The sequence below is a fragment of the Silene latifolia genome, chromosome 9, assembly GCF_048544455.1.
Source record: "Silene latifolia isolate original U9 population chromosome 9, ASM4854445v1, whole genome shotgun sequence".
NCBI classification, from domain to species: domain Eukaryota; kingdom Viridiplantae; phylum Streptophyta; class Magnoliopsida; order Caryophyllales; family Caryophyllaceae; genus Silene; species Silene latifolia.
This window is the reverse complement of record NC_133534.1, coordinates 24,992,316-25,014,219: the sequence shown is the minus strand read 5'-3', so window position 1 is coordinate 25,014,219 and position 21,904 is coordinate 24,992,316. Positions and strand designations below refer to the sequence as shown.

Genomic DNA, 21,904 nt, shown 5'->3' with positions numbered 1-21,904 from the left:
GTGCTATTGCCACACGTTTAGCTGAGAAGCTAACTTCTTTTGAGGCTTCCTCGGAGTACACCCCTCTAGCCACCCCGGTACCTACCATGGACAGAGCTTACTTCCTCGATCTGAAATGGTTGAGAACCTTGGAGGACGGTAGTTTAGCATGAAGGGTGTGGGGCATGAGTTGGATGAAGATACCAGCTCTTGAGCACCTCCCACCGACAGAGCCGTTACCCGAGGCAGTGGTGGCTGCCGATTCTGATGAGGAGGAGGATGAGGATGCACGTCCTGCGAGGCAGACGTACTTCATCGACCCGGAGATCCTCCAAGTCATGCCTGAGCCAAGGAAGGGGGAGAACGTGAGAGCTGAGGAGGATCAACCCAGGCTAGGGAGAGGGCCGCACCGAGTGAGAGCGAGGATGGCTGAGATATAGCCATAGCCGGCAGCACCACCACAGTACCCGTTTCCTAGTTACCCTTTTCTTGATACCCCGGAGACACGTGATAGCTACCTGGCCGAGAGAGTGTCCTCTACCTTGACGCTCCGGAATATGCATGATATGGCGTATACTCAGGGCATTGGGACCTCGGGACCGCATCCGGTTTGGTGGAGGGGAGTTGGGGACTACAGCGGGGTTTTCCACTCCTACGGGGTGGATATGTCCACTTGGGGAGCACCTCCGGCATACCCCTACGGCGGCTTGACCCCTTGGTACGTGAGACCAGATGCTGGATCCGGTGGTGATGCGGGTCTGGGTACATCAGGAGCAGGTACCTCGGGTGGTGGTGGTGGTGGAGATGAGGATGATGTCATGGATGAGCAGCAGCAGCAGGAGTGATACTCCTTTTTCCTTTTTTTATGATTGTCGGTTGTGTTGGATATTAGTTTATTTCTGTTCGTACTTGTCATATTTGGTTTGTATTGGTGGCCATAAGGCCGTACTTGCTTTTTCTAGTGTTTTGCAGGATTTGTGGTTGGGTTACCATCCCGACTAGTGTTATGCGATCATATATATTGTGTTAGGGAAGTTTTGAGTAGCTTTTGACCTGAAGCCACTCGATCGAGTGCCCCTCACTCGGTCGAGTAGCTGCAGATGTGACAATTTGGGATCATTCTGATCTCGGGCTACTCGATCGAGTAGCTAAGATACTCGATCGAGTAGGGCCAGCTCGATCGAGTGCGTAACCCACTCGATCGAGTAGCACTGTTACAAGCACTTTTTGAAAATTAAATTGTTTGAATGCTTTTATTTTTGCATAAATCGATATTTATCATGGTTATTGAAGATTAGTAACATGTTTGGGTCGACTTCTTAGTTATGGTTGGGTTCGTGCTTGACTTATAAATGACGTTTTGTGAAAAATATTAATTGGTTCTTAATGCATTCATTTTACTTCCTCAACGTCTACAAGCAAGCCTCACTTATTTATTACCAAAAAGATTTGTTACTTACTTCATGGACTTTCCATAGTAAGGTTTGCATGTCCTTCATTGCTGTTGATAATCATTCTCATAAAGTAGCAGGTGTATATAAGTTAATGTTAGTCGTGATTAGTGAGTAATGTCGATAAGGTGCAATATGTGTCAGGTTAAGTGAGTAAGTTGTTTGATGGTGAACTTCGGGGACGAAGTTCCTTTTCAGAGGGGAAGAGTAATGTCGCAAAAGAAAAAGCCGAAATTATAACAATTTTTGCCGTATGTTTGTAATGTTTTATAATGTCTCTGTTACATTTCAAGTACGAGGTTATAGTTGTTTTAATAATTTTGTTGAGGAAATTCTATATTTAAGTAAAAGATGAGTAATTTACGTGTTATAATGAGAAGGTGGTCATAATGAGAAGGCGATGCCATGAACAGTAGCGGGGTTATCCTCGGTAGTTTTGCGATATGTGACTATGAATCACACATTGTTGAATCTGTGATAGGATCGTTTGTTGCATGTGGTGTGTTCGGTAACTCAAGTAGTGGTTTTCATAGGCTTGAATATGTGGTGTGTTGGACGGTTGATGATGATGACTGTTGGGCCCAAAATTATCCTGCCTGACCTGACATAGGCCAGGCAATAGCCAAAGCCGAGTTCCAAGCAAAACACATCTGAAACCAAACATTAATCGAGTATGGACAGGCACCAAACAGGAGTTGATTGAAGACAGGCGAAAGATAACCAATAGCCTGAAAGGGAAATACATCAGGCAAACGTCGAATAAGCATTGCAGGCGACAAGCAGGCAGTTTATATATACTCCCTACAAAAAAGGAAGACCAATTCAAGAAGGAAAAGATATAGGCAATAGTCAAAAGCAACGGCTAAGTTGGATGGCAACTACCTCCGGGTAAATAGGGCACATGCCCTATTTACCAGGAAACCCTAAACGGCATAGAGGCAAACGGGGAAAACAAGTATAAATACAAGAGAAGACAGAATCAGAAAGGACATTACACACTCTCTCATTCTTACTTATATTTGTGTATTCTTAAGCATTATAATTTCGCCTGTCACGCCTGATATACCAATACTCTGTCAGGCTATCTAAAATCATAGTAACAATCACTCCTGGCTTGGTGCCCGTGGTTTTTTCCCTTATTCCCAGGGTTTTTCCACGTATAAAATCTTTGTGTCCTTACTTCTATTTGTTCTTTTATTTAACAATACTAGTCAGGCAAATTGTTTGAGTTAGATCAACCTACACATAAATCCCTGGCAGGAAGTTCTTATTCAGTGAAATCCCTGTCAAAACAATGACTTAGTGGGATAATGCTTTTAGAGAGTTGTGGACCTGTGACGGGTAAACGATGATGTCGACCTTGGTTTTTTGTCGTGTGGTTTGGGGGAGGGTGAGTTGAACTTCGAGGACGACGTTCTTTTTAAGGGGGGAAGACTGTAATACCCGTCCTTTTAGGGACCAGTTGACCAACGTTGACCGACCTTAGGGGCTGATAGCCTTTATGAATGCGTACAAGAGTTGCCTTGTGTCGTGATTGGCTTTGGGGATGTGTGGTACTCGATAGAGTAGAGGCTACTCGATCGAGTAGCTTGGGTACTCGATCGAGTAGGTGCCACTCGATCGAGTAAGTTAGTTACTCGATCGAGTAGCGTCTTTCCAGCGAGGGTTTATAATCGTGTTTTGTTAGAATCGCAAATCATTTCCGCCTCTTTCTTTTAGACCTATATGTCGCCTCCCTCCTTTCCCTTCACCATAATTCCTTCCATGTGAGCCTTAGAGGATGCTAGTGCCTTGAGGATCAGTTGTTTGTGCCGGGTAGCGGTCTTAACGCCGATATACTATGCGTAGGTATGTCATCATCATCATCTTTGTCATTGTTGTTCCTTGTAGGATTGTGATGGTAGTAATAGGCTGTTATGCGATTTGTATAGGGGTTGCTTCCTTGGTTGATGTCATGTGATTGATCAAGGAATTGCTGCGGTTGGCTAAAGGTAGGTTCGCCTACTCAGTTTCTGTTGGTTGTCTAGTGTGACGGTTGTTGTATTGTTGTTGTGCCAGTTTGGCTGATTGTGTATGGTAATCGGTTGGTGTGTGCTGTTTCATTGGTTGTTGTTGTGGTGCAGCTGTTTGTGATTGATTGTCTATGGTTCTCGAGGTGCGTCCTCGGCTGAGTGGAGTCACTTGCGGGAGTGGCTTCACGCCCTAGTTTCGCCCTTCGTGGAACCCGCCACGGGAGGGGATGTGCACATTAATGGGACAGGGTTATCGCTCAGTGTGATGAGCGGGGCTTAGGTGGGAACGGCTGCGGTCCCCCACTGGCAGGGCTGGTCCAGTGGACAGTCGGTGATGGTGATTGATTGGAGGAGATGTGGCTAGTGTGTTTATTATTGTTTTTGTATTGTTGTGCCAGTGGTTGGTGTGTTTCTTCATTTACTGACCTTGTGTGGTTGTTTCTTATTTGTTTCTGTTGTGTCTGTTGTGATCCCGTATGGTGAGCTGTCAGTCTTAGCAGGTGTGGTCTTGGAGGGTAGCTGGAGTCTTGGCGGGATGAGTTTTCACGAGTAATGACAGAAGTAGTTTATGTAGTCTTGACGAGATGTATCTTTTGTATTAGTAGTTTGGTTATGTCACTTGTAAAATAATTATAAACTTTCTTTTATCGACCTTTGGTGATTACTTTCCGCGGGCAACCGAGATGGTGATGTCCTTATATGCTAGGGAATGTCTTATTAAGGCTCCTTGGTATATGGGGGTGTCACAGTCGTGTATCCTGATTTGGCTACTGCCCAGGAACACTCGGCCGAGTATGTGGAATACTCGACCTAGTAGAGGGTACTCCGCCGAGTATACTCTATACTCGACCGAGTATCCGGTCTGATGGGTTTAATTCCGCGATTTGGTTAAGGTGATTAGAGATTATTATAAATTATGCTTTTACGGTTTCTAAATCATTTTTACCAAACTTAAACGACGCTCACATCTCTCTCTAATCACCCTAATCATTCTCAAGGCTAATTGATCGGTCGCAAGTCTACACTTCCGTCTCTTGTCTCGATTTATTTAGTAAGTCTCTAGTTCGTTGTAATCTGCTAATATGGTATCTTTTAGGGTTTGGCCCTAATTATTGTTTGGGTTAATTTGGGAGTTTAGGGTTTGGTCATTATATGTGTGTTGATTGTTGACTATCATTGTTGTAGGTGACGATGTGGTATTTGTTATGCATATTGTATGATTGATTGCAGCATAGCGGATTGCGAAAAGGTAGGGTTTTCCTATTCAGTTCCTGTTTAATTGATTTAAGATTATGTTGTATTGTGTACGATTGTTTGTCTGCTGATCATCGTTTGAGTGTTGTTGCGGTGTTGGTGTGGTGATAGTGATGGTGTTGTGATGATTGTGGTGGAGTCACTTGCGGGAGTGGCTTCACACCCTAGTTTGCCCTCCGTGGAATCCACCACGGGAGGGGATGTGCACATTAAGGGACATGGATATCGCTCGTTATTGAGCGGGACTTAGGTGGGATTGGCTGCGGTCCCCCACTGGCGGCGAGGATTACCTATTATTGCGATGGGTAATCTGGCAGGGCTACACACTTCGGTGTGTAGTCGGTTACTGTGTGAGATCGAGAGATCGGAGGAGGAGGATGATCAACCGGTTGCTTATTATACCTGTCTTACTTTAATTATTCGGTAACTGACCCCGTTATTGTTTTGTAAAATCTGTGGTGATTCATTCGGGGATAGTGAGCAGATTGTGACAGGTGATGCAGTCGTTTAGCTTTGGGGCAGTCATGGGGAGTCACCACACAAGCTTAGCTTCCACTGTCAAGAGTTCTAGTGTCGTTTGTAGTTGTTGATTCATAAGATGGTGTTTATGGACGGTGCGAAATAGAATTCTTTTTAGGGGGGGAGGCATTTCACCCGATGATGTTCTTAAATTATGGTCACCAATTATTGTGACAGCTGATGACCAGGCTGTTACTATGGCTAAACAAGGTAAGGAGAGGTTTTCAAATTTGGGTCAAAGTCCGGAGGGTAAACAACTTTTGTGGATTCGTGAAAGTAAGCTATCTTTGTTGTTGGTGGTCCTAATTCATGTTCCTCTACGAGAATTATGTGGATGCGGGATGGAAGAGCACAGAAAATGTAGCTATTATATTGGTTGGGTGGCGTTTGCGAAAAATAGTACTGTAACTTTTGAAGCGAGCCTGAGAATTAAGGCGGAGTCGGCTCTGCAGGCTGAAACCATAGGTATTCTGGAAGTTTTGCGATGGGCAAGGAGCCGAGGTCTTTGTTGGAGTAAACTATGCAGTAACAATGAAAAGCAAGGAAAACAGAAGAAATATAACCCGATTCGTAGTGCCGTGGTAAGGGAGCCACTGCCTTGAAAACTATATTCCGGTACGACCGTGGTGGCGATGAGCTAGTGCCGGTAGTTCCCCAAGGATAACACTACAGTCTCCACTCACTTTCGCCCACTCGGAACTGTGAGACTTGGAACAAAAATAATTATCTTTACCCAGAAATAATATAAGAAGAGAAGAGGAGAAAGAAGAGAGGAGAGTGATTGTTTGTGTATTCTGCAGTGTGTGCATGTTGCTCTATTTATAGGAAATATGAGCAGGTAGAGGAACAAAAACGTGTTCCTAAACCGCAGGCAACAAATCGAGAAAGTGGGAGTAAGGCTCTGTTTGGTAGCGCATTTCAGGTACCTTTTTGCATCGAAGTAGCTTTTTTGACAAAAATTTCAGATAGCTTATTTTCTTGAACGCGTTTGGCAAGTAGCATTTTATAGCAAAAAAGGCACCTGAAATGAAATGCTACCTAGGGTAGCATTTGGGATTTCAGGTACCTGATTATATCTTGCTTACCTTTTTTACCCTTCAACTTTTTATATATTACTCCAATATTATTATTTTATATATTATGATCCCAAATAAACCCAATTAAAGAGTTTCTACGGAAATGAAAAGCGTCCGTGATAATATCAATACTTTAATTCAGGGTGCAATTTAATTAACTATTTTTATGTATGGTTTAATATAAAACTTACTTCGTATCCATAAAATACATTTTTTTGTTGATATACTATTTGATTTTTTTTTACGTTATCGTGATATTTTAATTATTGTTTCCGTCATTTTGAAACATGTTGAAGACTTCTGCAATTATAGTGAAAAAAATTACATTTTCTTCGAATTACTAACAATGCCAACGACAATAACACAACAATAATAATAAAAACATAAATGATAACAATAATAAGCCATGTCCTTTTACGTCATTTGACCAAATATCAGCTACCTTTTCAGCTAGTCTTCCAAACAGTTTTAATAAAAATCAGGTACCTTTTCAGGTCGTAATTTTCAGCTACCTTTTAAGTTATCTTTTCAGGGGGCCGCAGGTGCTCTACCTACACCCGAGCCCAAGCTTGGTTCACACAATTAACTAGTGGAGGACACTAGTTAATATAAACTGACCATAGAAGCCTTAACCCACCGATGTGGGACAAAGAAATGAAACTTGGAAAAACCAAGTGGCTTTACAGCCATCAATTCCAACAGTCTTTGCATCTGAAAGTTTTTTCGGATTGTCTTCAACCTCAACTTGCAGGGGTCGAGATTGCACATCATCTCAATCGAGGACTCCTTGAAGAAATGCCTCTCCTTTTCCCAGCTTTTCATTGTTTATCTTTTAACTATATCCCTAGGTCCTTTAATAAAATTGCACATGGCCTTGCATACATGGCTATGACTATGTAGGACACCTTTCTTTATGGCTGCAAAAGAAAAAAAAAATATGAGTGTCAAGAAATGCTAGGCATAGTATCAGTATGACCATATCAAACTTCCACTAATCTATGCTATATTATCAAGGATAGATATAACCTATCTTATGCAAACATTTAAATATATTATTGTTATGGTCATCACACCCCGAGTCATAAGGGAGGCAGGATGAATGTTGAGACTGTCGCAAAAGTTGTTTAATAAAATGGACGTTGACCTTTCGTAAACATGTTAGCATGTTGGAGACGAGAACAATGCATAATGAACTTAGATTCTTTGCAAACAAGAACACGAACTCTAGCTTAAAACACGAACTCTAGCTTAAAACACGATTAATGGAATGGATGAAGTACATACAATGAATCTTAAGATCAGACGCTTTGCTCTGATTGCTTATCTACCGAATAACCAGAGACTAGCACATACGGAGTATCTTTTTACGCCGTGTCTTATTTTTGTAGACGAGTCTTAATGACATAATAGATGAAGGTATTTAGGTATTGACACAATGACACTATATAGTCTATAGATACTCCGAGGAGAAACGGGATCATGAACACCAATTCTTATTTCAGACCAAGGTATCCGTCTTATTAATAAGACGGATACCATATTCTCTCACAAAATACCCATTTAGGGTGAGTGGGGAGAAGCACATGGGAGGTCCCACCTTTGTCCCCTCTACCCATTTCCTCTCACACAACGACCCGTCTTAAAATCCAACCCGTTTTAAGCAAGACTTACTCGATCATGAATAATCCAATAGGTGCTCTAGCTTGGGACGTAGAGACCGCGCGATAAAGAGCAGAACACTCAAATGCTCAGATGAACAAATACAACATCACTATAAGTCCATAACAAATACTCCCTCCTATTCACAATAAACCTCTCATTTCATTTTGGCACAAATATTAAGGAAACACATTACCCCACCATATAATTAAATTTGGACCACACAAATACACTACCCCACCGTACAATTAAATTTGGACCACACAAATACTTACCAAAAAAGGAAATAGGAAAATTATTGTGAATAGACGGAAAAGAAAATAGGGAAGTTTATTGTGAATAGGAGGGAGTATTATTGTCGGGTTGACGATACTAGAAAGCCACACTTTACTATCCATGGAAATGACATTAAGGTCAAAAAGAAGATAAAAAGAAAGGAACAATGCTCAGTCAAGTTGGAGGAGTCATGTCACATTGTCAGGCTAATTCGAATTTTGCAATTTCAATAATTCCATCAATTTCAATTTCATTGTTTCTTTTGTCCTTCAAAATAAATTGGGGTATGCATCATCGACAACAGCTAATAATCCAGTCAGAGCGTGTGTTTTCACGTATAGGTAAACGGTTGGACAATAAGTTTGCTCTATTCTCATGCACATGGATCGAATCCCCGACATAAATTGAATTGTTGTCCCTTATAGTCTTCTACTCCCACCACTACGACAGTCGACAATACTAAACCAATTCAAAAATTTACTAGATTTACTACTATCTTCCAAACTCCAAAAAAAAAATCCACGTATTCTGTTCCATTTCCGTGCCCGTTAAAAGGAACAATGTCGCAAACACAGTCAGCAGAACGTGATTGGAGCAGCCTCCCTACAGAACTCATCACCATAATCCACCACAACCTCAACTCAACAATCACCGACCGTCGCCGTCTTCGCTCCGTATGCACCGCATGGCGAGCCTCCCTCACCCTTTCTAAACCCCTCCTTCACTTCCCCCTCGAAATTCCCCTTCTTCCTAAACCCATTCGTGGTTTCGGAGGTTGGGTTTTGGATTCGGATTCGGGTTCTGGTTCCGAACCACCCGTCTTCGAAACCGGGTTCCTTATTCAAAGCGCCTTCTACCTCATTTCCGGCCCGAACCAAACCGCTTGGTTAACCCGGGTCGAAGAATCCCCAGGGGGCCCACCTAATTACTGGTCTATCCTAAACCCGTTTTCTTACGACAGGCTTTTTCAGCCATTGCCGGAAATTAAGGTTAATATAAGTTTCTTGGACCGTAATATTCATGAAATTGCTAGATCATATAGTTTGTTTACTGGGTATTTGTACGACGAGAAGGTAATAAAAGTTGTTAAATTAGTTGTATTTCCGAAAAATGGTGAAATTGTGGAAGATGGGGTTTTTTCGGTATCAATATTATTTGGATTTGGAGATTTAGGGTTATGGAAGTTTGGGGAAAAGGAATGGAAAATTGTACCGAATAATGGTTGTAGTTTCGCGGATGTGATCGTCTTTGAAGACAAATTTTATATGACGGATTTGAAAGGAAAGGTGAAGGTTATTGATCCTGTGACATTCGAGGCGAGAGATGTTATCACCTCGAACGTCGAGTTTTGTGATGGAATGTTCACTTATTTGGTGGAGTCTAAGGGGAAATTGTACTTGGTGAATAAAAAGGTTAACACTAGGGCTGGGTTCAAGGAAGCGATTTATCCTGACCCGAAAATGAAGAAAATGGTGAGAACTAATGTGTATTGTGAGCCACTACAGCCCATGGGATTTGGGGTTTGGGTTTTAAAAAGAGGGGATCGACCATTTTGGGACCCGACGTGGAGTTTGGATGATCAGGTTTTCTTTGTGAGCGAGTATGTGACGTTTTCTATGTCGGCCAAGGAAGTTGGGTGGAAGAGAGGGGATTGTATCTTCTTCAATCAAGAAGGGTTTAGAGGTCATGTGTGCTATGGGGGGTATGGTAGTGATAATAAATGTGACCGTTCTAACCATACTTATAAATCGGAGCTGCAATTGTTTACCAAAAAATGCGGGATATTCGTGTTGCCACAGGGATCGATTACTACCACTAGTGATGAGCGTTTGCCTCGTCCGTTTAAGATCTTTTGGCCTGTTCCTAAATAGCTAATCTCCCACTAAGGCAGACCGTAACTGAAGAATGAAGATGTTTTATGTAGTACATCTGTATTAGCTCCTGTGATGCTATGTTTTCTAGTTAGTAGTTTTGTACAGAGTAGTTAGTTGCTAAGATTAAAGTAAGGATCCTTAAAGTAATGTTGCAATCGGCTATGTTTATGGATTAATTTTGCGATGGTAAGCTAGTACGGCGTATGTTACTGTCAACGGATTAGTTGTTCGTGCTATGACTGTCCGACATCCACCATCGCAAGACATTACTCAACTCTAAGTATGGATTAGTTGTTCGCACTATGACTGTCTGACAATCACCATCGCAAGACATTACTCAACTCTAGGAGTCTAGGTATGGATTAGTTGTTCGCACTATGGGCTATGACATCCACCATCGCAAGACATTATGGAACTACAGTTTAGTGGAGTACTTAGTTGTCAAGATTACAAGTCTAAACCTTAAACTTCGCAAATACGATATAAAGGGTTTCATTAAGCAAGTTTAGATGGAGAAGTGTTACTTTGAATTTTAGGACACTTAGCTTTGATTGATTGCATACCACCACAACAACAGAATCAAACTCGTTCACTTGGTTTATTTCAGCTTTAATTTTATCGTAAAAAACGGTTTTTTACTAAATTATGAAAAGACAAGAATCTACGAAAGAAATGGATATCCCCCTAGGTGTATTAGAGCAACAAATAATATTAAAAGCATGCAATTACTCTACTACTTTCATGGCATTAGTCATATTCTTGGCATTAGGTTTAGGTCCATCCTAAATTATTGAGGTAAGAAAAATGTAGTTTTATATCAGGAACATAGATTGTATTATGTTAGGCATATAGTACTAATCATCTAAATAGTGCTCCGTAGTCCCGTATAATGCTATCCTTAAATCTATAAATAAACTAGAGCTATTCAAATGCGGGCTTGAGCTGAACATGGATCGCACGGTGAAGAAGAAAGTTGTCCTTTAAGACTATAGTGGGTGGGCTGGCTTAGAATTATGGGCCAATTATCCTTACTCTTGCCCAGCCTTAAGTCAAAAGTTGGGTAGCCCATCGGCAATATGACTGACATTTAAACTGTTAGATACCTATTTCGTGTAGAATCTATTCAAGCTACTTTTTTATGTCTCATATCTTGATATAGAATTTGAATTGAGGGTGGTAAAAATATATAGACAAAGAAGGAAGACATTTAAAGCTCGAGGCAAAGCTTAGATGTAAACATTATAACTTGAAATACAAAGTAATTAGTGGTGTTTTGAATATCTATGAAAATTGAAAAGTCGATTAAATTTTAAATAGAATGAAGATGTGTGTAATAAGCAACTAGGTGGCATATCTACCTAGTGTAAAAGCCGAGTTCTTTAAAGGACTCTCATTGGCTCCTGCTTTTTAGGGATGAAAAAAGCCATATTTTTTATGTAGGGACCGCCACTATCTTAGTAGGTTTAATTGCACTTCTATTCTTTTGTTACTCTTATTTAATTACCAATTAAAAATTTTAACCAAACTATACATTATACAATTACCGACATGATATTTTATAAATTTTCGTAAACATAACCTATTACAAGAAGATCTGAAATTTTTCGTAAAAAATAAATTAATAAGAGATTTTTTTTTCAAATCGAAAGATTATAAACTTTAAAATAAATACAAACAAATATAAAAAAAAAAACGAAATATAACATAACCAATATAGTAAAAGTAGATTTGAAAATTTTCGCAAAATAATATAGAAATAAGACTTTTTTTTTCAAATCGATAAAATATAAATTTTAAAATAAATGCAACAGAATATAATAAGAACCAAATATAAGCTTTGTATCATACTTACATGAAATTTTTCCGATTATTTTCTTTAATTGACCTCAATATTAAAGTCAAATACTTTAAATTTGCATGAGATCACTGATCAGGTAGATGAATCATAAAAAGGTAGCTGATAAAGAGAGAGAAACAGAGGGTTTGGATATATGTGCGGCGAAGTACACAAATTGATGAAATGGGTGAGAGTGAGAAAAATATCTAGAGTTGTATTTCAACTATTCTTTTTTCTTTTTTTTTTTTACGTAAATTTTCTATGACTTATTGGGTGTATGAGACCATGATGGTTGTATTTTATTGATTAATAGCCATTATTAGAATAGCTACTAGGCTTCATGCTTCTTCCGTCTCATTTATCTATTTATTTTTTATTAAAATATTTCTCATATTATGAAAAAAGGTAAATAAATAAATAAGATGGAAATAGTACTAATTTGTGTTAAATAAATATGGAAAATAATAATTGTAAACTTACTTTTGTAATTGTATGTTAACAAATACACAATCAATACTAAAAGAAATTAAAAGTTAGTATATGTATGAAATTACTTGCTAGAAACTAATGTAATAAAGTTTTAAATACCTCTAACTATTGTATTAACTAACATGTTTCGTATGTCATAATCTAAAAATTGACCGTGCATTTTTTCACGGGATTAAAACTAGTTTAGTATATAAGTTAAGTTCAAGTTTATTATTTATTAAATAAGCGTGATTTTATTTTCTTCAAGTAAAACTTGTTTCCATGCCTAACTCGAAATGAAGTTTTATTTTTAGCAGGCTAGGACACAAAGTTTTTTTAAAAAATGGGTATATTGTAACAAAAACTACAAAAATAGCTATATGCTTCATCAGAAGGTTTAATGCATAAAAATAAGCATAAAATTTTGTAATAAAACTAAAAATCTTGTTTATTTTCTTATAATAACTTTTTTGTCAAAAAAAACAGTTTCAGTTATATATACATGGTCAATTTATTTAGAATAAAAATGTAAAAAAAAAATCTATTCTAAGTGCTAAAAAAATACACAAATTCTCATTTGTGACGGTATTATTCCGTCACAAGTTTGTAACCTCGCAAAAGAAGAAAGTAGGAAGGGGACTCTAAAAGAGCGCAAGCTTTTGACCATTACAAGCAAGACGACAAAATTCACACGGAATTACTCCATCTAACAAGTCACTTGGTTCAAATTGGATTTACCAAATCAATTACCGCCTCATAAATTCACTCCCACCAAGCCCGAAATGAATTAAATTGTCGTCCATGCCGTTTAAGTTCTCCCACCATTTCAAAACCCTACAACCACCTCCAAATCTCCAATACATTACTACTACTACTATCTTCCATACTCCCAAAAAAATCTACGCATTCTGTCCCATTTCCGTGTCTCATCAAACACAACAATTCAATGTCGCAAAACCAATCCGAGACCCGTGATTGGAGCAACCTCCCTACAGAAATCATCACCAAAATCCACCACCATCTCAACTCCACAATCACCGACCGTCGTCGCCTTCGCTCCGTATGCACCGCGTGGCGCACCTCCCTCACCCTTTCCAAACCCCTTCAATCCCTCCTCCAAATTCCCCTTCCCCCTAAACCCCTTCGGAGTTTTGATTTCGATCCGGATTCGGATTCGGGTTATGGTTTCGAAACCGGCTCCCTTATTCAGAGCGCCTTCTACCTCATTTCCGGCCCCAACCCGACCGCTTGGTTAACTCGGGTCGAAGAATCCCCAGGTGACCTACCTAATTGCTGGTCTATCCTAAACCCGTTTTCTAACGAGAGATTTTTTCAGCCAATGCCGGAAATTAAGGTTAATGTAAGTTTTCTGGACCGTAATATTCGTGAAATTGCTAGATCATATAGCTTGTTTACCGCCTGTTTTTATGACGATAATGAATCTAAAGTTGTTAAGATTGTTGTATTTCCGAAAAATGGTGAAATTGTGGAAGACGGTTTTTTTTCTGTATCAGCATTGTTTGGAAATGGGGATTTAGGGTTTTGGAAGTTTGGAGAGAAGGAATGGAAAATTGTACCTATGAACGATTGTCGTTTCGCAGATGTGATTGTCTTTGAGGATGAATTTTATGTGACAGATTTGAAAGGAAAGGTTAAGGTTATTGATCCTGTGACATTCGAGGCGAGAGATGTTATCGCCTCGAATGTCGAGTTTTGTGATGGACTGTTCACTTATTTGGTTGAGTCTAATGGGAAGTTGTACTTGGTTAATAAAGAGGTTAACACTACTGGTGGGTTCGAGGAAGCGATATATCCTGACCCGGAAACAAAGAAAATGGTGAGGACTCAAGTTTATTGTGAGCCAATGCAGCCAATGTGCCTTGGTGTTTGGGTTTTAAAGGAAGGGGATGGACCGTTTTGGGACCCGACTTGGAGTTTAGATGATCGGGTTTTCTTTGTGAGCGAGTATGTGACGTTTTCTATGTCGGCAAAGGAAGTTGGGTTGAAGAGAGGAGATTGTATCTTCTTCAATCAAGAAGGGTTTAGAGGTCATTTGTGTTATGGCGGGTATGGTAGTGATGATGAATGTGACAGTTGTGACCATACTTACAAGTCGGAGCTGCAATTGTTTAGCATAAACTGCGGGATTTTTGTGTTGCCACAGGGGTCAATTACTACCACTAGTGATGAGCGTTTGCCTCGCCCGTTTAAGATCTTCTGGCCTGTTCCTAAATGGTTAACCTCCGACTAAGGCAGACCGTAACTGAAGAATAATGAAGATGTTTATGTAGTTTCTTCGGAGTAGTTTGCTTATTAGTTTAATGTTATTTTGCAACTGTTTTAGCTTCTGCAATGCTATGTACTCTGTACTTTAGTTGCTAAGATTAAAGTAATATTGCAATCAGGGTGTTTATGGATTTATTTTGCCAATGGTAAGCTAGTACGGAGTATGTTACTTCGACACTTAACTCTGTATGGATTAGTTGTTTGACTTCGCACTATGACATCCACCATTACAAGACATTATAGAACTACAGTTTAGATCCAGAACATAAAGTTTGTTTTTTCAGTGTAAAGTTTAGATGGAGAGGTGCTACTTTGAATTTTTTGAATTTTATGACACTAGCTTTTATAGATAAAGGATTGCTTTGATTGTGTGCACACAACAGAATTACACGTCTTTATGGATATCCGACCATTGTAGGTGAGTCGAAAGAAACATTTTATGTACATTGGATCGTTCTAATTTTCTTACTGACTAGAGTGTACGATGATGTGGTACATTCGATAAACATTAAAATTTCTCGAGTCTAAAGATACAATAAAACCAATTTCACAAGCTATAATTACATCTTGGTTCTAACTGTTTCCAGACGAACTTGGGATCCACACTCAAATTTCTACGAAAAAAACAATAAGCTCTAGAAAAAAAAAGGATGAAAAGAAACAAACCTAGGAAACAAAATACTATTGGACTATCGGTTTTAAATCTATAAATACTCGTAAAAATCATCATTAAACAAACTGATTTTACGCGGTATGATCCAAGAACAACCCTTACACAAAAGAAGGTGAGACCTTCTCTAGGATTTGCAAAGCATCTTTCATTGATGGTCTCTTTTGTGGCACCAAAGCTGCACAACTAAAGCCCAACTTAAATATACCCATCATGGCTTCTTCTTTGCCCTGTATTTCGGCCCGAAGTGCAACATCCGCTATTCGTAGAACCCAATATCTATCCTCGACCCCAGAACTCGGTGTCCATTGACCCAATTCCCGGTCCAAGTACACTTTTCCTGTAAGAAGCTCCAACAACACTATTCCGAAAGAGTACACATCCCATTTTGGGCTCGGCTTTAGGTTTTTCAATGACTCGGGAGCTAGGTACGGTGATCCAGCCCCGTTTGTGCCGAACGGGTTTATGTATGGGCTGCCACTGATAGAGAGATCTTGAGTGCCGTCATATGAGCCCATTGACCTTTTGCTCCCAAATTGACGGGATGACTTGGAGCTATTATTGCCATAGACAAGCAAGCCTAGCCCTAGATCACTAATGAGGGGTTCCATGTCTTGGGTCAATAGGATGTTGCTCGGTTTGATGTTAGCATGTACATATCTCTTCTCATGAATGTGGGATAAGCCTCTGGCAACTCCTCTTGCGATTCGCAGTCGAACTTCTAGAGGTAGATGGTATGGTGTGGTACCACTTTTTTCTATAATTAGAAGAATAAAATAAAACTTTTAACTTTACCTCCTAAAAAAACATGAAATAGTGAAAGAAAAAGTAGCACCACAAAAGCAAAATCACAATGAAAAGAGGTTGAAAACCGAAAAAAGGCTATATAAACCATCCATTAATTAAGGTGTTCTAGGGGAATTTTAAACTTTAAGGGCAACAATCCCTTTCCTTAGCTACATGAACATTCCTTATGGCGGAACGTTTGTTATCTTTAAATCATAGAAAAACATGCATTAGTGAAAGAAAAAGTTAACGCTATTGAACGAACAAAAGACGGTATAGAAAGCGATTTCACAATGGAAAGAAGATGAACATCATAAAAGAGAGTATAAAGCTCCCTTTAATTAAGGTGTTCTACGATACTTTAAACACTTTCCTTAGCTTCATGAATATCCCTTATCTATGCCAGAATGAGAGTGAGTCAAAGAAGACGAAACAATTAAAAAATGCCAATATTAGTTTTGAGTAATTAAGCTTGAAATCCTGTCTACATCAAAACTGTCACGCGGCTCGTTTAAGAGTATGTCTCCCTTGAGATAGTCTCAACATAAGATGAGAAAATGCCAACATTTTTTAATAGAAAATGATATAACTAAATTTATCCCACTTTTTAACATAAAATTGATGGTAAAATTTTTTTAGGAAATATTTACATTTTATCGTAAAATGGTCACATTTTTTCCGTCTTATTTCAAACAGAAAAAGTCCGTCTGAAATAAGAATTTCCCCTCGTTTAATTGAAAATTTTAGTGAACCTTAAAGTTACGGAATTGATTTTTTTTTTTTTAAAAACATAAATAATTTAGCTGACGGAAAATTACTTAGAGTGGAAGTGAGGAAAACAATTTTGGGTCCATAAGAAAACAGGCATGCATGGCATTTCATGATAGTATTGTTTTATCCTCTTTATTTAGAGGGAGGAACAAAAATTGAATAGAATAGACCCACAGGCCACCACCACTAAGACAAATTATTGAGATTTCAGTCTAAAGTCCTGTAGTTTTCACGATTATCTAATTTGTCCTAGATATGTTCTTGTCTTCTATATTAGCCCGTGACACAAGGGCCAAGGAAATAAATTGATGGGTGCAAAAATATTTCAGAAATCTGATGGAATTTATTTTCAATTTTCTAATTATAGGAAGGATATTAGAATAAATTATAGGGTAGGAAACTAGGAGTGCTAGTTCACTGGATGTTTTGACCAGGTGCTTATTATTAGATTGCGACTAATTACCGAAAATAGTATAGAGTACTCTGTAGTCTGTAGACTAGGAAGGACCTCTAAGAATTTGTTCATGGAGCTCTCGAATTCTCGTGTTATAACATAAGCCGAGGCAAGTTCATATACATTTTGATACATTAACTACCACCGATGTGAGCCTCTTTGGTATAATGGTTGATGAGCGGGCTCTTACTAAGCCAAGTCCTTGGTGCAGCCATGTAGTCGGTAAAGGCTGTGTCATTATGCCAGTCCTTAATTATAAGGTTTACTTTTATAATACAGGGAAGTTATTTTCACAGTTTTACCCAACTCATTACCAATGGAGTAGTTGGGTACATCAGTACATGTACATGTAAAATACAAAAAAAATTACAGTACAAAACAGGCGAAGCTACAGGTTTTACCTATGGAGTACCACTGTACCAGTGTACAACTTTCGCCCAAATTTTCAACTATGGTAGTATGGTGTGACAGAATATCTTTCATGAGACCGTACGGATTACCTACTAGTGCATTGAATTCAACCTTATTATTTATAGTCATGATTTACCGTAGACTAAGTTCGTGTTCTTTTGAACTGAACTGAGATGAATTATTAAACAATAATAAGTTGAACCGAAATGAAAAAAACAGAATGTAATTGTTACCAAAATTCTCAAGTAAAACTTCTTGTACTCAGTATAATAGCTGATGCACTTTAGTCATCGCTATTACTAAATGAGACCATAGAACGGTCTTACGGGAAAAGTAGTGGACTGTTACATACTGTAATACCATTGTTTTTTACTAACTGCCGTTCCGTGACCGTAATCATTCCACTAAACTACTTTAGACAAATATCACAAGTTTTTAGTAGGCAAGTCAGGAAGAGCGTACCAATGCAATGTCATTATAGCGCATGTTTATTAATGTCTTGATAGTAAACTACAAATTAAAACAGTAGCAATTGTCCAGAAAATTGCTGATTAATCCTAGGAAAATGACCCATTAAACTATGTTTTTCTCAAGTGTTATTTCATGAGTTAAACACTTATTTGTTCTTTATTCTTGCTGATTCGGACACTCGCGCCTTAATTGAAAACTTGTCATTTACCTAATCCAAAGACAAAGTACTACTACTACCTAATCCTTTTCACCATCACAACCCCTCCACCTTCATCAATCATAACTAATCTTAACATTCCAAATTTGTGAAAATAACACTTCAAATAGATAGCAGTCTTTTCGACGTTATCTAAAACAAATTTAATAAATGCCAAAAGTCATTTTATCGTCGACTCTAGTCATTTCTATTGGGTAAATTAGTCAATACTTGCATAGTTGCATTAGTAGCCATTCTGTAATTTTTTTTAACGCAAGTCTCATATAAGTAAACCTCGTCTCACAAGCAACTTACTCGCGTAAAAAATACTCCGCAAGTGTTACTCCTAGTTCTAGTAGATTGAGCAAAGCTGGCCATGGAATGGGTAAACTCGCCAAGATCTTTAAAACAATAAGCAAAATTACTTTTACACTTAAGATGGCTAACCCTACCACTCAAAATAACAATTTCAATTAGCAACGGATAAATTTTACTCCGCCGAGTAATTAAAAATTTCGCACTTTTTCTACTAGTAAGTTACTTATATTACTAATTCGCCCATAAAATTACCAATTTATGCTTTAACCCCGGAACTTAAATTCAACTCTGTCCGTGGTCACAGCTCACAAGTCACAACAAGTACGGAGTAATTTGAAACAGAGCAGACATCAATAATAGACCATTATACTCACAAGTGACTATATTCTTATCTATATTACTTGACCCATCTTAAAGCTTAAGACGGATATACTCGTCCTTAATGAGAATTTGTGATTCTAGAATTGTATGTAGGCATAATCAATCAGCATTAAAAACAAAAATCAATCAATTTCATCAAAGGTAAAAAACTTTCAAGTCAAAATTAACAAAAAATAAAAATAAAACATAAAGTAATGAAAAGAACTTACTGTAAGCAGAAGAAGCAAGGCTGCCATTAGAGATATAATCATAGATAACAAGCTTTTCATCAGCAGCCCAATAAAACCCGCGAAGACGAACCAAATTCGGATGTCGAATCTTAGCAATATTCTTAACATGTCCATCAAAATCCTTTAATTTATCACACCCTATTTCCCCTAATCTCCTTACAGCAAATGTACTCCCATCCTGTAACACTGCCTTGTACACTATACTTGACCCACTTGCTCCTAATATATACGCTGACGCCTTCAACAGCGTCTCCGCCTCCATCTCCGTCTCTCCATCCACCATCACCAGCTCTCCCCCACCACCACCGCCGCCACCCACATTTCCATTATTATCCGTCTTCTCAGCACCTTTGTTGTGATATCCGCATTCCTCACTATCTGAACTAGTCCTAGACTCAGTAGTAGCTCCATCGGTTTCGCTCTCATTTCCTCTCAGGCATTTACTCAAACACTTGGTGTGCATCTTGTTGTTCGGAACAACGACAGTTGAACTGACATTGTTGATTTGTACCATGAAATTATCGTTAGTAACACCAATCTTCCCGCCAAAATTACCCGCTTTTTTATTAATATTATTATTATTATCGTGATTTTCTTTGTGTTCTTCATTTTTCTTTTTTCTCAACTGATAAAGGTACAGAAATACTGCACCTAAAACCCCAACCCCAGCTAAATCCGCCAAAGTAATACCAACAATCGTACCGGGTTTCAAACCGGTATGCCCAATTGGAGCTGAAGATCCGCCATCACTGTTCGATCCCGAACCCGACTTCACGGGTTTCGGGATCACAGCAATGGCAGGCGAAATAGATGAAGTAACATTTGGAGGATCAGAAAGGGTTGAAGGAATAATACACAAACTTTTCAACGGTTTCCCACATAACTCTTGATTACCCGCCAAAAAATCCGGTTTTTGACCCGACAAAGGTTTCGACCCGGGTACTTGACCCGTCAAATTATTAAACGACAAATCAATTGTCGTATTTTCCGGTACACCGGAAACAAACTCCGGTGGAATTTCGCCGGAGATTCTGTTATTAGAAAGATTCAAGTATCTTAAAACGGGTCCCACCCCAAGATCCGACGGCAGGGACCCGTTAAATAAATTAGAAGAAAGATCAAGGACTTCAAGAGAATCAGAAAAATTACTAGGGATGCCCCCGGTAAAATAATTTCCTTTCAGGGACAAAACCGTCAAATTGTTAAATTTTAACGGGAAGTCCTTAGGAAGGGGCCCACCGAATGCATTATCAGAGAGGTTTAGGTAAGTTAGCGAGGAATTTGAAAAGACGGGAATGCCCCCGGAAATTACGTTGGATGAGAGGGAGAGAACGTTAAGGGTAGTTGAGTTAAATAATGTGGAAGGTAAAGTGCCGTTAAAGAAGTTGTTTGATAAATCTAGGTGTTGTAAATGTTGCATGAGACCGATGTCGGGTGGGATTGAACCTAGGAGTTGAGTCCCGGGGAGCGAGAGTGTTATTACGTTGAAATCGGCGTCACAAATGACGCCGGTCCATGAACATGGGTATTCGTCAAGGTAATCCCATGAGATTAGGGTCGAGTTCGGGTCGTTGAGGATTGAGGATTTTAAGGTTAGGAGGTGTGTGCCATCTATGTTTAAGGGGTTAATTGAGGTGAAATGAAGAAAAGTGAAGAGTAATGTGGTGAGGAAAATGAAATTTGATGACATTTTTGTGTTGAGTTAGGTTGGTTAGTCAACATTTGAGGTCATGGGGTGATATAGAGAATTGAGAGGGAAAGAGGGTGAACAACTATGGGAGTGAAAAGAGGAAGGGAAAATAAGTAAGGTGAAGTTTTGGTGAAATTGATTTGGTGGACCAAAAATTGATAGGAGAAATGGGAGTGTATTTATGTTAGATGGTGGGTGGTGGTGGTACTAGTTTGGGATAATGACGGGAAGAAGGGGAAAGGGAGTTAATAGGGTTTGGGACAAGGTGTGTTCTGTTTTGGTGCGATGGAGCCAAATGTGGATATGTTTGGACTTGTTTGTTCACATTAGGGGGACCTCTTCAACTCAAATACTCAAATGTGAGGGATTGGGATTTGGGAGTAGAACTAATAACCGGGTTAATTGGATTGGGTTTGGGTTGGATTAGGTTAATTTCGAGTTGTGAGATTTTAGGCCAGGTTGGGTTCGATTAGGTTATTTCGGGTTTCGGTTATTTTCGGGTCAACCAATGTCAAGTTATTTATGGATAATCGTAATTGTACTACAATAAACATTCAGATAGTGTTATATTGGGTCAGATCAATTCGGGTTCATGTCAAACTCGAGTCTTGAGTTCGGTTGTCGAATCAGGTACGAATCGGGTTATTCTGGTCGAGTCTATTTTGCCCGATCTACTTGGGAGTTAAAATGAAGCGCATTTTTAACGATTTCATCTCAGCTTTATGAAATTGAGGTCTCTATATTGCGCCATGTACCTCATTTGAGACAACAAAAGAAACTTTGGCAAATCATGATCCTGTAAGGAAAGATTGTCAAAAAGAATTTCATTTTCTTA

The 21,904-nt window shown here is 39.0% G+C and overlaps 3 protein-coding genes across 3 annotated transcripts; 2 read left to right on the top strand and 1 right to left on the bottom strand.

Annotated features, from left to right (window-relative positions):
• Window positions 1-8,786: 8,786 nt before the first annotated feature.
• Window positions 8,787-10,097, top strand: LOC141600743 (F-box protein SKIP23-like). Its single transcript, XM_074420989.1, has one exon. It carries the CDS (start codon window positions 8,787-8,789, stop codon window positions 10,095-10,097), a length of 1,311 nt encoding a protein of 436 aa, XP_074277090.1.
• A 3,647-nt stretch (window positions 10,098-13,744) lies between these two features.
• Window positions 13,745-14,656, top strand: LOC141600742 (F-box protein SKIP23-like). The gene has a single exon (XM_074420988.1). The coding sequence runs from the start codon at window positions 13,745-13,747 to the stop codon at window positions 14,654-14,656; it is 912 nt and encodes a 303-aa protein (XP_074277089.1).
• A 513-nt stretch (window positions 14,657-15,169) lies between these two features.
• Window positions 15,170-21,288, bottom strand: LOC141599418 (receptor protein kinase-like protein At4g34220). Its single transcript, XM_074419420.1, has 2 exons — window positions 19,359-21,288; window positions 15,170-16,118 (listed from the first exon to the last, which is right to left on the bottom strand). Exons 1-2 carry the CDS (start codon window positions 21,067-21,069, stop codon window positions 15,463-15,465), a joined length of 2,367 nt encoding a protein of 788 aa, XP_074275521.1. The 5' UTR covers window positions 21,070-21,288; the 3' UTR covers window positions 15,170-15,462.
• Between the last annotated feature and the right edge of the window lie 616 nt (window positions 21,289-21,904).